This window comes from Formica exsecta, unplaced genomic scaffold (assembly GCF_003651465.1).
Source record: "Formica exsecta isolate Colony F162 unplaced genomic scaffold, ASM365146v1 scaffold423, whole genome shotgun sequence".
Taxonomy (NCBI): Eukaryota; Metazoa; Arthropoda; class Insecta; order Hymenoptera; family Formicidae; genus Formica; species Formica exsecta.
In genome coordinates, this window is record NW_021851472.1 from 232,077 (window position 1) to 248,455 (window position 16,379).

The 16,379-nt window shown below is 34.6% G+C and overlaps 3 protein-coding genes across 3 annotated transcripts in view; 2 read left to right on the forward strand and 1 right to left on the reverse strand.

Moving 5' to 3' along the window:
* Positions 1 to 1,893, reverse strand: part of LOC115240328 (coiled-coil domain-containing protein 40) — a 4,141-nt gene extending 2,248 nt beyond the window's left edge. Inside the window, exons 1-3 of the mRNA XM_029815403.1 lie at positions 1,226 to 1,893; positions 486 to 1,108; positions 76 to 319 (exon numbers count right to left, since the gene is read on the reverse strand). Of these exons, the coding sequence (XP_029671263.1) occupies positions 76 to 319; positions 486 to 1,108; positions 1,226 to 1,462 (1,104 nt within the window). The 5' untranslated portion in view covers positions 1,463 to 1,893. The remainder of the gene's footprint in view (positions 1 to 75; positions 320 to 485; positions 1,109 to 1,225) is intronic.
* A 154-nt stretch (positions 1,894 to 2,047) lies between these two features.
* On the forward strand, positions 2,048 to 5,272 carry LOC115240330 (protein TAPT1 homolog). Its single transcript, XM_029815406.1, has 7 exons — positions 2,048 to 2,573; positions 2,967 to 3,121; positions 3,216 to 3,313; positions 3,384 to 3,727; positions 3,825 to 3,922; positions 4,064 to 4,279; positions 4,523 to 5,272. Exons 1-7 carry the CDS (start codon positions 2,393 to 2,395, stop codon positions 5,102 to 5,104), a joined length of 1,674 nt encoding a protein of 557 aa, XP_029671266.1. The 5' UTR covers positions 2,048 to 2,392; the 3' UTR covers positions 5,105 to 5,272.
* Positions 5,273 to 6,970: 1,698 nt separating this feature from the next.
* Positions 6,971 to 16,379, forward strand: part of LOC115240325 (cGMP-dependent protein kinase, isozyme 2 forms cD4/T1/T3A/T3B) — a 45,723-nt gene continuing 36,314 nt past the window's right edge. The window contains exon 1 of the mRNA XM_029815398.1: positions 6,971 to 7,736. Coding sequence (XP_029671258.1) covers positions 7,186 to 7,736 — 551 coding nt within the window. The 5' untranslated portion in view covers positions 6,971 to 7,185. The remainder of the gene's footprint in view (positions 7,737 to 16,379) is intronic.

Below are 16,379 nucleotides of genomic sequence, written 5' to 3' on the forward strand. Positions count from 1 at the left end.
ATTTAAATATATATTAATTAATTATATTCATTTTTGTGATAGTCTTTAATAAATATGCAGTAACATTTAACGTACATTATTAATTAAGTCAAATTCATGTTGTTCATGTTCACTAAATTTTGCCATTTTTACTAATTCAGATTGCAAATTATTAAGTTTGTCATTTTCCACTTCCATCAGCTTTGAAGTAATTTGTATATTGTCTTTTATTCGTACATGCAATGAGGTCAAATTCTCGTTATTCTCCGCTTCTTTATGAGTTTCTTTCTTTAATTTCTCTATTTCTGTATGTAACGTGTTGAAGGATTCGCATATTTTCCTGAAAAGATATTGGCTAGTTCAATCTTCCTCATTTAGCAAATGACGGTAGAGTTTCACTGAAGTGATTATCTCTTTAAATCAATAAATGTGACTTGATTATGATATCATCTTCTGTTACAAATCCACTCATTCAAATCCTTAAAGATTATGGAGATATTACGTACTCGCGCTCTGTGTTTAATTGCTCGTAAACTTTATTCCGCTTAGTAATATTCAGCACAACGGAATTCCAAGCGTTGCATAAATTCTTATGTTGCTTATGCAACGCTTCTAGATCGGCATTAACGTCGGCAATCATCTGGCTTATCTCAATTTTCTCTTTATTTTTTAACTGTAATTGTATATCTAGATTGGCTATCTCATTCTTAATTTTCCATGTCTCTTCCATAAGTCTGAATATTATAAAATCTTTCTGCTGCTTCTGAGTAATTAAATCTCGTTGAATCGCCTTATCTTTCCTAGACACTTGTTTGGAAATAGCCAGACTATTTTCGAGCTCTTTTTGCCATTCCGAAAATTGTGCTTGCAAAGTTGTAAGTTGTTCCAACTCATGCGCAAGGTTTTCCTCTTTTGTTTTTTCATCCAGCAATTTAGCATGGGCGACTTTACGAACATCTGTCGCGTCCCTTACACGCGTATCTTTCTCTTCACGCAGTAAAATTACATTTACTATCATGCTTTGATATTTCTCAATTGTCATTTGCTGCTGTGCTGTCTCCTGTTGGGCATGGTACAATTGCAAGCTCTCTGCTTCGTGTTCTTTTTCTATAGATTTTATTTTAGCTTCCTGTAAAATATTTGCAGTTAATTATTCAACGAACACATAATATATTAATGTTTTATTCATATGCATTCATTTGATAAATTCTTTTTAAATATGAAAAAGGGAGTAAAAAATCCTTACAAGCTCTAATATCTCGCTGCTCAACTTATTGTCAACACGGACGAGATGTTCTCGCAGAGCATTTTGGAATCTCTTCATCAAGGAGTCATCTGGATCCAGAACATTTGGCACATTCAGAGACTTTGTGTCTATCCATAATCTTTTCTTAAGTTTAGTCCCTGATTGCTCCATGCTATCAGCATTAAATTCATTATCAAAAGGTACAATTGAAGCATTGTTTTCAATTGAGATATTCATCGCGAAATTCTATACTTATATCGCACAATATTTTATAAAAAAAACTTTCTGAAAAATCTTGCACAGAAACTCGCTTTACATTAAATTGATATGTGTGCTAAACTGTTGTTGATTCAAATCAGATACGTAACTAAGGAAGTATGACATCATCATGAGATTGTCATTATATACGTAATCAATATTTAAATTTATTTTAACATATCGCCAAGCTGTTTAATCAATGAAAAAAGTATTTAATTAAATATATGTATATTTAATATCTCTGGACTTTTCATTTTTATAAATAATGAAAAATATATAATTAAATATATGTGTACGAATATTATATTTTAATAATCGATAACATGTGGAATGAATTTTTTGTCATATGTCTTATATTTTATTAACAATTAAATTATAATTATATTTTACTGATAGTTGATAATTAAAATTTTCTGCTAACAATTATCGACGGCCTGTAATTCATACGTTCGTCTTTATCGCACGTTGTTAATCGTAGAGCAGAGAATTTCAATTGTACTGACTATCAATAAAATCTAATTCATAAATACTTATATTATGTCCGCGATATGCGGAAGACTTTACGTCTAGTTTCACGAAACTATAGGAAATCTAGAATAATAGTGTATCATGTAACAAAAAAAAAAAAGAACTGTTTCCCGGAAAGACATTAACTAAGAACTAGATTAATTATCGGTTTTAGCGCTTTCACATTCGAACGACGCACGTTGTTTTTCGCTGCGCGTTGCGTGCGCTGTGTTATGACAGTTCGTCCTATGTGCGGTTTAATCAAGGCACGATAGCAGAGTCGCACATATATAATATACAAGAGACGGGACGCACGGTTATGTCTGAATAAGAATAGACAGTAAGAGCTCGTGGAGAATGCGTTGCATCGGCGGTGTTCGTTGTTGAATATTACAGAGAGCGATGCAGAACACGTGCTCCGCTGATGGGGAGATGGAGCAAAGCTGGTCGGAGAAGAGGACCATCAGGTTTCGCGGTACTGACAAAAATCATGTGTCATCCAACAATAGACAGCGAGTGGAAAATGTGGATCCACACTATAGGTCGCAATTATCGGACGGGCAAGATCCGAAGAAAAAACAAAGTATATATATATATATACATATGTATACATATATGTGTGCATGATTGTTGGAATTCATTTTGCGAAGTAATAAGATATCTACGGAGCAAACAAGAAAGAGAATTAGCATGATATATTATGCATTATCGAATGTAAATGCGATGGATGAGATAATATTAATTATCTGTTACAGCATCGTCACTGATTCATGCAAGATTTATCAGAGATATTAATTTTATGTTTGACAGATTTTGTGATTTGAGATATGTCGCATTACATTATCAGCTTAATTTATACATGCTAGAAATTTTATTATATGAAAATTTTCATTTTAAAGTTGAAATTTTTATAAATAACATTGTATAGATTTACTTTTGTCTAGCTTGATTAAATTAAATATAATTAATATTTCAGAAGCGTCGTTGATGCAATTTCTAAGGACAGAATTAACAAGGGATTATCAGCTGGAATATGACGAGGAAACATTCTCTGCCAGAAGGGAGAAGGTTTACTCGTTTATAAAAATTCCTAGAGAGGTGGAAAACTTTATGGCTTATGGTTTTTTTCAGGTATAATAATATTATATCGTTGTAAGAATAAAATAATAGTCAAAATTGTATTTTTAGAATAATTTATATTTCATTATTATCTTTGTTGTTATAGTGTGCAGATTCCTTTCTCTTTGTGTATACATTTTTACCAATAAGATTTGCAATGGCTCTATGGGCAGTGATTACGAGACCTTTACGACATTGCTTAAGGTATTTGAGAAATTGATTAATATGATATATATTTGTTTATTCAAAAATTTTCACTTATCCCATTTTGTAGGGGTGGAAGTGAAAAAGTTGGCGCGAAAAATACAGAGACGTATTTAAGCCCAGCTGAGGTGTGCGATTTATTAAAAGGGATTGTAGTAATAGGTTGTTGGATAGCTACCTGGAAAGTGGTAGACACTTCCATGATGTATCATTTGGTTAAAAGTCAGTCGGTTATAAAATTATACATATTCTACAATATGCTAGAGGTAGGAGATCGTCTTTTCAGTGCTTTTGGCCAAGATGCTATAGATGCTCTACTTTGGACCGCTACCGAGCCGCGCTCGCGTTCAAAATCCACGCGTGCGCCACATTTGGGTACATTGCCGCATCTTTTATTTACCCTCACTTATGTGTGTATCCTTTATATATAATTATATTACGATCAATTTGATCTGAGATAATATTAAGTTGCAGAACAAGATATATATACCTTGACTGCATTTTCATAAAGTGTTGCACAGCATATTGGTATTGTTCCAAGCAACAACATTAAATGTAGCGATCAACAGCAGTAACAAAGCCCTTCTAACAATTATGATGTCTAACAATGTAAGTGTGCCTTAAAAAGTGTGAAGCAATTTCTAATATTGAAGAATAAAGTATAAAGCATATTTAAATAAATAAATGAAGTAGTAAGTATAGTATACAAAATGTAAACGAAAAATTTTAAAATATACCAAATATTTTCAGTTTGTGGAACTGAAGGGTTCTGTGTTCAAGAAGTTTGACAAAAACAACTTGTTTCAATTATCTTGTGCCGACGTCAGGGAAAGATTTCACCTAGCGATGCTACTCCTTGCAGTGAGTCTACAAACAATGAAAGAATACGCATGGCACAGCGATCGTTTCGCTGTTTTGCTGCCCGACTGCGTGATACTGTTGTTTGCAGAAGTTCTTGTTGATTGGGTTTGTGTTGCAATATAAATTATATTTTACATTATGTACACATATCGAAAAATATGTCGGTTCTAGATTATTGTATTGATAATTGAACTTGATTATTCTTATTGTTAAATTGTTTAAGTCTCCCTTGCATAGTCTTTTGCTTGCTTACATAAGTTGTAAGCTACATTTGAAATATCTGCAAGCTATATTTGATCGTATGAATCATTCCTGCCTACACTAATGTCACACTATATGTCTGTAAAGGTGAAACACGCGTTCATCACACGTTTCAACGAGTTGCCTTCAACCGTCTACAGGGATTATACCGTGAGTTTGGCGTATGATATGACGCAGGCACGTCGAGAAACAGCGTTCTCGGATCCCTCGGATTTAGTCGCACGGCGAATGGGCTTTATACCTCTTCCCCTGGGAGTCGCCATGGCCCGTGTTCTATGTACAACCATCACACCATCCGCGAGACCCGCTGATATTATACTTTTATTATTAGCTTATCTTATACTAGTGGCTCTTCGCATATTAAATAGTTTAATTATTCTCGGTAAAGCGAGCGATATAATATCGCACACGCAAGCCGATAAAGACGACGTAGCCTCGAAATCTCCGTCGCATAAACGTGCTAATAGTGCCGATATGAAAAACCCAAATCTTGGTACGGCCATCCTATCAAATAGCGCCGTCAGCTTGAATAACGTCTATTTGAATGATGTATTTTTAAATACGGAAGAGACGCATAAAACTGAAAAAATTCAGTGTAACGACGACGAGTTTACAGTTGCCGCAAAAACCGTACTAAGGACAGGAAGCGTACCCCATCTTCCGCAATGACAAATCTTAATAGCGCAATTGAAGTACAATGATTTTTTTTATTTATGAATTGTACATATTTTCCGTTGTACATATATATACATGCACAAATACTATATGAATGCTTTTTTGCAGTAATCTTTATATAATATACCTATGTAAGGATAATACATTTTTGGTTATTGTTTATTCGCACGTTTTATTTCCGAACATCTATAATCCTTACATGCGAATTTAGGTGGAATGTGTTTTGAATTGATTCTTAATAATTGCATATATCACACGGAGTATTTCATCCAGCAAAACAAGCCAGTATTTCCGTTTACATTCTTTAACTATTTTGATATCGATCTTTTTTAAGGATATTGAAAATATCTTGTTAGATCAAATATCTCCTATCAATATATTTCACATATTTTTAATATGTTAAAAATAATTTTTTAAATGTTCTTTTTAAATTTAAAAGATTTGCTATTGCTCTTTCTACTAGAGGATGATTCTATTTGTGGTTTATCCAAGAATTTCCGCCGATTTATATTTTATTACAATTTTAACGTTGTCATATTTTGGTATCATTGACTTTAAATAAAACCGTAATTCCAAATTATTTCATTTTTAAATAATTTCAATATCTAACTCATAAAATAAACAGTTCAGAAAAATAATAAAATCCATATTGAAGTTAGTTCATAAAATATAACTAACTTCAGTATGATTTTTGCTATTCGGATTCGGATGAGCCACAAATAGGATCATTCTCCGGAGGGTTTAGAAAGAGCGTATCTTATTATATAACTGTATATATATATATTTAATTTATATATTTTATTATGGATTTATTATATACCCATTATTGCAATTTACTAATAATTGACTGTGTCAAAGTTCTCTAATTATCCATAATAGAGTTCATTTGAAAACAACAAAATTTTATTTAGCATTGCTTTAAAGAATCTTTAATTATGTATATTTCAATAATATTTGAAGTTACAATAATATTATAAATTGAAACAAGATAATAAAAAATTGCAAAATTTGACGACCAGTAACGTTGATTTTACTGGAAAAAATAATTTAATGCGGTTGGTTCCATATTATAAATTTATTTCACATAAACGAAATTTTTAAAATTTTTTAAGAAACTTTTTCGATATAAAAAGTTGTTGAAGACAGCAAAACAATATCTTCTTTAGGAATAAAAATTCGAGAAAACTCATAATTAAAATTTCGGAAATAAAATGTCAGTTTTTTTAATTAAAAATAATAAATCTAAATCTTATTAAAAATATTTAAATGCGACGCGATATAAATATTCTAACTGCATGCATCTATTGCTGAAATAAAATTTAATAATTCTCTTTTGCAAAAAAAAAAAAAAAAAAAAACAAAAAAAAAAAAAAAAAAATTCATTAGATTCTGCGCGCGTTGTTTACGGGACAACCCGCGGCCTGCTTTTTGTTTTAATCGACAATGTGAGCGAAGGAATAAAGAGCGGCGCGCGACCACACGTGTCCTCGTTCATTAAATATATATTTAAAAATTAATTAAATTTATAAATACTGGTTAGGTTAGATTAGGTTTATTATATATAACCCAAATAATTAAATTTATAAATCTTGTTTCAGCTTTATCGACGAACGGATAAGAAGAACGCGCTCTTACCCACAGAATATGGCGAAATGCATTATATATATTAGTGAATATAGTCGATTTTCGGACTTCATCGTTACGTCATAACAGCGCGCGTTCGCGACCGGCGCGATGCGCGCCGAGTCTCCCCCTCCCTCTTCCCTCGCCCCATCCCTTCCCCAGCTCTCATTTACCCTCTCGCTCTTTCTCTCGCACTATCCTCTTCCCTTTCCCACTTCGTTCACCCCTTCGCTCTCCCGTTCGGCCGACAAACGCGGGACAGCACGGAGGCGGTGGAGGACGTCGGTCCTCCGCTCTTCGGGAGCGCGATCACGCGAATTCGCGCGATAGTAACGACCGACGACGTCCCCGTCGGGTCTCCCGGTCGCGTCGCTCCGCGCACAAATCCTCTATCTCTCTCTCTCTCTCTCTTTTCTCTTTCTCTCTCGCGCGCGCGCGTCACGGCAAGTTGAATGGACAAGGGTACCAAATACCGAGTGCCTATCGGCGACGCCTGCGTGTCTATGCGCGTGTGCTTCGACTCGCTGTGCTTCTCGTCGACGCAGCAGCCGCTCGCCGACGAGGAGGAGGACGCCGCCGCCGCCTCGTCGCAGCTGCCGACGACGCACGGCGCCGCGGCCGTCGTCGCCGTCGACGCTGTCACCAGCGCGAACAACACCACCGCCGCCGCCACCACGCAAGTCACCCAAGTGCCGCACGTCATCGGCGGCACCGCAGGAGGTGGTGCCCCGATCGCCGCCATGGGTACCCTGAGGGAGCTCCAGGAACTGCTGCGGGCCAAGGACGAGAGGATCGCGGAGCTCGAGGCGGTTGTCTGTTGCCGCGACGCCGAGATCCAGGAGCTGCGCAGCCACCTCGACAAGTTTCTGAGCGTGCTGCCCTTCAGCGCGGCGCCGCCGCTCACGCCGACCAAGCCTCGTACCCGCGACCGTGCCCAGGGCATATCCGCGGAGCCTCCGCTCCAGGAGCTCGCGCCTCTCGCGGTCGTCGACAAGAGCGACAGGTTGGTACCACGCGGCTCTGTTTTTCTGCGTATCTCGCGTATATATATATGTATGTGTGTGTGTGTGTGTGTGTGTGTATTTATCGCGCACGCCTAGGTGTGTGTAGGTACGCGCACACACGCGCCCGCGTTCTCCGTTTCTTTTTGTTCTTTTTTTTTATCCCCTCCCCTCCCCTCCCCCTCGCGCGCACCTTGCGCCGCGACCTTGTCGGCCCTCCAATTTCCCGCGTTAAAACGTGGATATTTTTAAACGCGCGCGCTTCTCGCCCCTCGCGCCGATAACACCAGGCCGTTTCGTCGTGACGTTTCTCGTTTTGACAGACGCGTTAAAAACGCGATCGACTGTAGAAAATTACACGCACCGTCGATAGTAAGCGATAATGAGAAGTACAGTGCGAGACAAAATGATAGCAGCTACACGCATACATATATGCCCTATATATCGTATATTCTTTTAAAAGTAAACATGTCAAATGTCTCTCTCTTTCTCTCTCTCTCTCTTTTTATGGAATATATTTTTAGAAAGTTATAGCAAGTATAATAAATATAGGGACGTATATTCACGCGCGGTGAGACGGTAAAGAAAAATAATACATTTCATAGATAATGCAAGGAAAATTATAATATTGATTATTTAATAAGATTTATGTTTTGTTTATAAAACATATAAAACATACAATTTTTTTTTATTCTCTTATATAAAGCTTGTCCCATTCTTCAAGAAGAATTCAAGAAGAAAGACTTTGACGTCTTAATTCTTCTACGTTTATCATAAGAGAATTTATGATATATAGGGTGCTCAAAATATATATTTCCTTTCTCTGAGAATTTTTAATTAAGAGACAGAAATATTAATTGTGATGAGATTTATACAATGTTAGTAAAAATTCGCGACAAATTTCGCGCGTTAATTGACGATTAATTAACGATCGAAAAGTTGTCATATAATTTCGGTAAAAATTTCTTTGTTATTCGAGTATGCAAAAAATTGACCTTTGTCAATGATTGAACCCCCCCCCCCCCCCCCCCCGCCTTGGCTTGAGATCACCTTTTTTTAAATACCTTTAGTTGTCGCCGCCCATATCGTCAACAACTTGTATTTGTTTTCGGATGTCTTTCTTCTCGACGAAATTACTGTTTTATAAGCCAGAGATATTTTTGTTCAGGCAGGCCGATTACATATTTACATATTTTTCTTTGCGAATTTTTTCGGTGATTTAAATTGACATCATTTTTCTATTCTATTGTTACAATTAAATATCTTTGTTACTAAGCCTTAAATGAAAAATTTGTCGCAGTTATTTTTAAGATGCATTTAAAAATAAATGGAAAATGAAATCTTGCGATTTATTTGCTAAAGCCAGAATCTTTTAATTTTTAATTATTAACTATTTAAGGCTAATTTTCATTGATATCATATAATAATTTTTTTATATTTTCGAATTAAAGAAAAAGTCTAATACAATGAGATGAAATAATTTTGCGACTTTGGATTTATCTCATCTTATTTCAACGCTCATACTCATTCAATTGTGTTCGATTTATTTGACGCCCATGTACATGTTCGCTCTGCTTCATTTGTCAGGTGCATACGCGCGACTTAATACGCACGTAGGTGCTTAAGTATTGACACACGCGACGGGAATATTGAAGCCGGCGCTAAATGCTCGGCGGGGATTTGCATTCCGCGTGTTCGAAGGCAGCATCGGCAGTAGACTTCCATACAGGTTGTGCCATGAAAGGTGCAGAGATTAGTATAATGTTTTCCCCTACGAGAAACTTGGAGCTGACATTTAATCTTTCGCGGGCTGATCTTTTCACATAAAATTTATGAAACCGTGCGACTGCTATTTTAATAACAAATTTGCTTTGACTTTTGCACGTGACTTATTTCAACACGTGCTAATTGTTTCAGTTTTTTTTTTCTTTTTTCTTTTTAATAATTATAATTTATCGCATATTTATTTTATAATTTTGACACTTGGATCAAAAAGCTGTTAGTAAATTTTATCATAAACTTCAATATACATTTGAGGTTCCGAGAGAAAAACTCAGCTACTTTTAATTATTATTAATTAAATGAAATACAAGGTTTCGTAAACAATAAATGAGAATTTTAAATATATCACGCGTACTTTTATTTGACAGAATTTATCGAGAATAACAAAAACTCTTATAAAGAGTTGAAAAATCATACAGTATCGGATCCATTTATTAGAAAGTTGGTCTTTAAATAGATCTTTGCTTAGTGGACTCGATTACTATCGTCATGTTTATCACTCATCGAATGATTTCGATGCGAGTAGTAGGAAATAAATATATCGCGTGGGGGGTATATAATACTTTTTAAATTTCTATAATTTACATTAACTTTTAATACGCATTCGATTTATATTACATTAAAAATAAAAGGCGATTGCATATATGTATTCCACAAATAGTGATCCATCATCCAGAAATGAATCACTCTTTTAAATTTATACATTGCTTTGCATGATAATATTTAAGAATTTAACTTGCAGAACGTGTGTAAAAGAGCATTTTGTTGAAGCTTATATATTTTTTTTTCTATTTATTTATCACATAGTGTTTTCTTAATTGGTTTATCTGTTGGAATTTTTTAATTTATTATTGCCCTATCATATAAATTCGAGAATATGCAACTATCTTATCAATTCTTTTCGCATAAGGAAGAGCAAAAAAAAATCTGCTGTCGTCGAAGCAACGATTTTTATTGATGATAATCGAAATTCGATGCGCGAGCGAAACGATCGAAACCAGGGTCAGCAGTAGGTGCTAATTTTAAACTCGGTGCATTTTATTATGCAAGTGCTTTCATCGTGGATGGATCAACGCATGCATTCCGATTTCCTTTTATCGTGCGTCGGTTCCTGCAGGGCGTGGTTGAATATGATTAATTAAATAGCATTCGAAATTTCGATAGGCATTGCGTCATTTCGATCTCTCTCTGCTCGTATCTGCTTCGTTATAAAAAATCATTGCGACTTTATAAAATATATAGACTTCTATCGAAGCTTCAATCTATAAAATCATATTTTATATTATAAGCTGGGGTGATTACGATAACTTTGGCCCCCTATTTGAAAGGTCGTTTCTGAAGACATTTTTGACGAGGAACACGGGAAAAATAGTAAAAAGAATTTCCGACCAATAGTTTCAGAAACGACCTTTCAAATAGGGGGCCAAAGTTATCGTAATCGTGCCTATAAGCTTATCACGTCATATTTTTATTATTATTTTTTTATCCATTTTTTTTAGTCACAGAAAATTACGCAAATTTGATCGTTTCTAGAAAATTTTTATTTTTCTCGCAGAGAAAATAATCTCTCGCGTGTCATCTCAAATTTTTATTCAATTGCCATATATTTCTTTTTTCTATCGCGAAGATATTTTATCTGCTTTATATTTCGATTTCATTATACAATCGATCGTGCGATGAAAAGCGTCTGATTCAATCTGATATTTCATATCAAGGGCGTGTAATGGAAGGCATATAGGGTGGAGATGACATTAACATCTGTTGCGTTCAAGAGACCTGTTGTGCGCCTGAGATACCTGTTGCGTTTAAGACACCTGTTGCTTTACGCTTTATTCCTTTCACCCATTGCATTGCCATATCTCAAAGTTTTTTGTTCTCACTGATAAAGGGATCTTTGTTGAATCTTATCCACTGCTCCCGCTGACAGAATCTTATATTATAATTTCGCGAACAGAGAGACACTCTAAATTAATTTTCATTCAACTTTCGAGAAATATATCTCGCTTCGATTCGTCGCGAGAAAAGAAAAAGATTATTTTTTACGTTTGTATAGCGTTTATAAATTAATTAATTAAGCGTTTATAAATTAATAAATTAAGTTAATTAAGCGAAATTAATCAGATTGAGTGTTACACAAATTATAATAAAATTTTCATTAATCAGAAATATGCACCTTCGACGATGCACATGAACTTGCTATCAACGCGAGATTAAGCCCGTTGCTTAAACAATCTTATGATTAGCAGTGAGTTAATCGTCCGACTGTGTGTATTGAACGTTGCATTTACTGCGTAATTGCAGCGATACAATAGTCATCCTACGTAGCACATTATGCGTTCGGATTCGAGCGAGTTTGTATTAGCACAACGCATTGCGAGAAAAAGGCCCGAGCCATTTCCAGAATGTCAAAGATGCCGTATTACATTCATATATTCTTCAAGAATAAATACACTATGTCAAATAATCTGCGAATATAATAGTTTCTCGTTTCGCGAAAACTTATTTTGCCAAGAAGGTACTCTTTACCTAAAAAAAAAAATATTTCTCTCTTTTTCCCATATATGTATATTTATTTAACCGATAAAATTAGGAGCTCGAGTTCTCCTTAAATGAATACAAACGCAAAAACCGGATTTAAAATGGTCAATTCATTTAAAAATAGAAATCAAGGAATGGAGGAATGTACATGTTCAGCGTTCGCGATAAGCAGGATCGTGTTAACGAGCTTCCGGTTTATGCCCGGTACACGCGAGATCTCGGTCAACCTGCTATTATAAGAAAACGACAACGGATAACAGATAAGAGCTTTCGCGATGTAGGAATTATCGTTGCGTGTTTGTACGAGTGGAAGGCCGCGCGAGAGTTGTATCATCTGATCCGATTTTTTGCCGCGATAATCAGAGTATCGCGGATAACGATCATTTATCGATATAGATAATAAACGCGTCCCGCGTAAAAAAGAATAGCCATGTGCGATTCGCTGAGGTCTCATTATCTCCGAAGAAAAATTTCCGTTCATCTAACGCTCTCATTATGAGAGATTCGAATTGTCACTAATGTACTAATAAATTATAAATTTGTTGCTCTAATCATGAATTAATTTTTTCTATCAATTGATGATCCAGGAAATTGATATCGAAAATTGAAAAATGATTGCTGATTTTATATTAGCATACCTGTTTTTTGAAAAATTTATAGCGAATTATAAATAAAAAAACAAATGTATTATAATTAATCGCCAATTAATCACCCAAAGATATCACATAATCTCGATCGACTAATTTTAAATTCTTATATTTTAAAATGATGTAAATTAAGTCACCAAAGATGAGCGAATAATTGTTTTCAGAAATATATAGACTTCTATCGAGGCTTCAATTTATAAAATTATGCTTTATATTATGAGCTTATTATGTTATATTTTTATTGTTAATTTTATAACCATTTTTTTCAGCATCATGTAACTGCAGAAAATTATGTAAATTCTATCGTATTTAAAAAATTTGTATTTTTTTGCTAAGAAAATAATCTCTCACGTGCCATCTCAATTAATTAGTCATTAATTATTTTGATAATTTGTTTTTGTATGATTTGCAGTAAATATTTTCCGAAAATAGGAGTGCTAATGCAATATTAAATCAGCATCTTTTTCTTTCATATCAATTTATTATTAATTGATAGTAATAAATCCGGGAGTAGAGCAAAAAATTAGTAATAAACTCTCTAACACTTAATTATATCACACATCGGAATTTTTGAATTCTCGTGATTAACGGAGATCTGAAAATAATTTATCATTGCGATTTACAATTAGTCGCAAAATTCTTTCCGTTACTTTGCCTTCGGCAGACGATTTATGTATGCATATTCGAGATTGCCTGGTCGAGATACACTGTGTCGATTATTCATACGCGCGAGGAGACGCATATATGCACTCGATATTTATACTTGCGACGATATAAGGCTTTAAGTCATCGTATTCATCGGACGTCTTATATATACACGCGAAGTTTCGAATACGTTTTCAGCAAGATTTTCTGCATTTGAGCGAAAATTCGCACATGAACATTTTTATAGAATTGTTTCTTTATTCTATACTATTTATTTTATTTATTTCATAGAGTTTCGAATTCATGGAACGTTTAAATCTCGATAAGAGAAAAAAAATCTTAAAAAATTGTACGTAAATATTGCATGATAAAACGTGTGTTTTATATAATTGCTTTTAAATTCTGCTCGGAAAATTTAGCAAGGCAACATTGATTCATCCGTGAATCCAGTTCTATATCATTTGCGTATTAGCTTTATTGCAGTTTTTTTGGCTTTTTTTACGTATGTCGTATTTATATAACAGGATCGGTTTCATGAGAATTATTTATGAAATACAGTAAAGTTGTAATTTTCTTCTAATAATTGCGCTTTGAAACGTGCGCGGAATATTACTATATATTTAGTACACACACAATAGTATATGTGATCGGCATATTAAATAGATAAATAAAATAAGTTATCGATTACTGTCACTTTCAGTTATTTATAGCTTTTAGTTAAATCTATTTAAATAAATATACATAATACTAAGAGACATTAAACCGATAAATATTTGTAAGATATTTGTAGAATACTTAATTTTTATTTGCTTATCTAAAGAAGTCTTCTAAAAATCACTTTTTCCAAAGTTTTGATTTTTTCGCATGTGTATTTTCTAATTTATTGACAAATCCGGAAGAATTTTTTTTAGATGCATATCCAATTGTGTTTATTAAGCGTGCTAAATTAATATACGAACTTCTCTATTAATATTAAATTTTTTAATTATCTATTGATAAGAAAAATCACGCGCAATAAACTGGATGGACTCGACGCATCATTTTCCGACAGTTTTGTCATAGATTTCCCTACCTCTCTCTCTCTCTCTCTCTCTTTCTCTCTCCTTACATTCGCCGATAAATAATTAGAAATGATTTATTTAATTTTCTACTCGCTGTCGGATTTATTGTGATTAATGCGTCCGTTAGTTCGCTTTAAGTGGCTGCGTAAACCGTATCGACACTAACGCGCCGGTGATTTACCGGTCATAAAGTTTGGCGGAGGTGCTATTTTCGTCTCGCCTCTCCCTCACCGGTCACGGAACGGTTGTAAGAAGATTGCATTTCTTCCATACGCATCTCTTTACGCCGCTTATAATTGCAAGGCCCTCTTCTTCTGGCCCACTTGCTGTTACTCGGGCTCGGACTCGACTCGACTCGTTGCACTCGGCTCGGGTGTTGAAACCAATCGGGTGACGTCACATATAATTACTTCTTTGATTCACTCTCTTTCTCTTCTATGGTGACTCTGAATACGACGAATTCGTCGGTCTCGATCAGTGATGTAACGAGAATGGGCTTTTATGTTCTGAAAAATGCGCATATTGTAAACGAGAATTTATTCAATTTCAACTATTCAACTGTTTCATACTAATTTTTTTATGAGAATAAAACTGTTGCATCTTTTTTATTTTGTTTATTGTACCTGAGTCTCGTCAAAATTATTTTAATTAATTTTTTTATATATATTTAATGTATTAAATAAATGGTATTTTTAATTACTAATATTTATTTAACGTATTAATATTAATAATTTTTTATCATAAATAAATTTTTAAACAATTAATGTTAAAGCAACTTTAATTTTTATACGTTTGCTAAAGATATGCTCGTTTCTATATTTTTTAATCATTGTCGAAAATTTTATAAATATTCACGATATGATAAAACGTTAGATTCTATTATTTAACTTTTTCTAGTCTAAATAATAATAAAAATAAAATGTATATTTTTGTGAAGATATATTCACTCCCTTATTTAGTTTTTGTTACAACGATAAATGTTTACGTGATTCAACTGATATTCTAATAAAAATATGGCATTAAAGCTAGGAAAAATTCAAACAAATCCAAGAGATTATTAAGAGAAAAATTTCGCTGCATATGTTTTTTTTCGAACTAGTGATAAAATACTTGATACCTAACATAGGTCTCGCGTGCCAACAAACAACGTTGCACGCGATTATAGTTGCAACCGTGGCATAATTCGTATCTCAACACGCATATTTTTGATCTCGTCCGAGAGCGTCATTTCCCTGACAGCGATTTATTTCTCAAATTCCACATGGCTACGCCGTTTCGCTTTTTTCCCCGGGCTTGTGTATATTAAAACGAAACAGATGTTGTCAGCGTCACATCGAATTGTCACGTAGCTACGCTACTGATGCTGCGAGTTTGCTCGCCTCTCTCGCTCCCCCTCTCCTCCCCTTATCCCTTTTTCTTCCCCTCTCCCTCCCTTCCCCACTCTCTTTTCATTCTGGCTCTTTACCCGTCGTCCCTCCCGCGCTTATCTCGGCGCGGTTAAAAATAGATCCTGTCACGGCCATCGGCGACATTTCAAAAAGCTGAAGCCGAGCGAGCAAGCGAGCGAATGGCTTGTGAGAAACGAACGAGCGAATTATCGCCTCGGCGAGCTTGCGGTCTCAGCTGATCTCGGCTAGTGGCGCCTTCTCGAAACGTCATTTCGTTCGCTTGATATTTTCCGCTGTCGATCCACCTATTTCTCGAATGGTCGTCTTCCCTGTCACAGCTCTGTCGGTATATCTCTCGAAATATGTATTCTGCCGAGAATGAGAAACGAGGACTAAGATATTTAATGTATGATATAATATTATACACACAATTATAAAATTATGAATTACGTATACAAATATAAGTGAAAGAATGGAATTAAGCAAAAAAATCCCAAATATTATAAAAAAGAGATTAAAAATTATATATTTAAAAAGATAGAGATATATAATTTTTTATAAACATTCTTATTTAAATTTCCCTA

Coding starts and splice junctions, on each gene's coding strand:
- LOC115240330 (XM_029815406.1), top strand. CDS start 2,393: ATGCAGAACACGTGCTCCGCTGATGGGGAGATGGAGCAAAGCTGGTCG. Junction 3,314..3,383: donor CCTTTACGACATTGCTTAAG/GTATTTGAGAAA, acceptor CCCATTTTGTAG/GGGTGGAAGTGAAAAAGTTG. Junction 3,923..4,063: donor CAATTATGATGTCTAACAAT/GTAAGTGTGCCT, acceptor AAATATTTTCAG/TTTGTGGAACTGAAGGGTTC.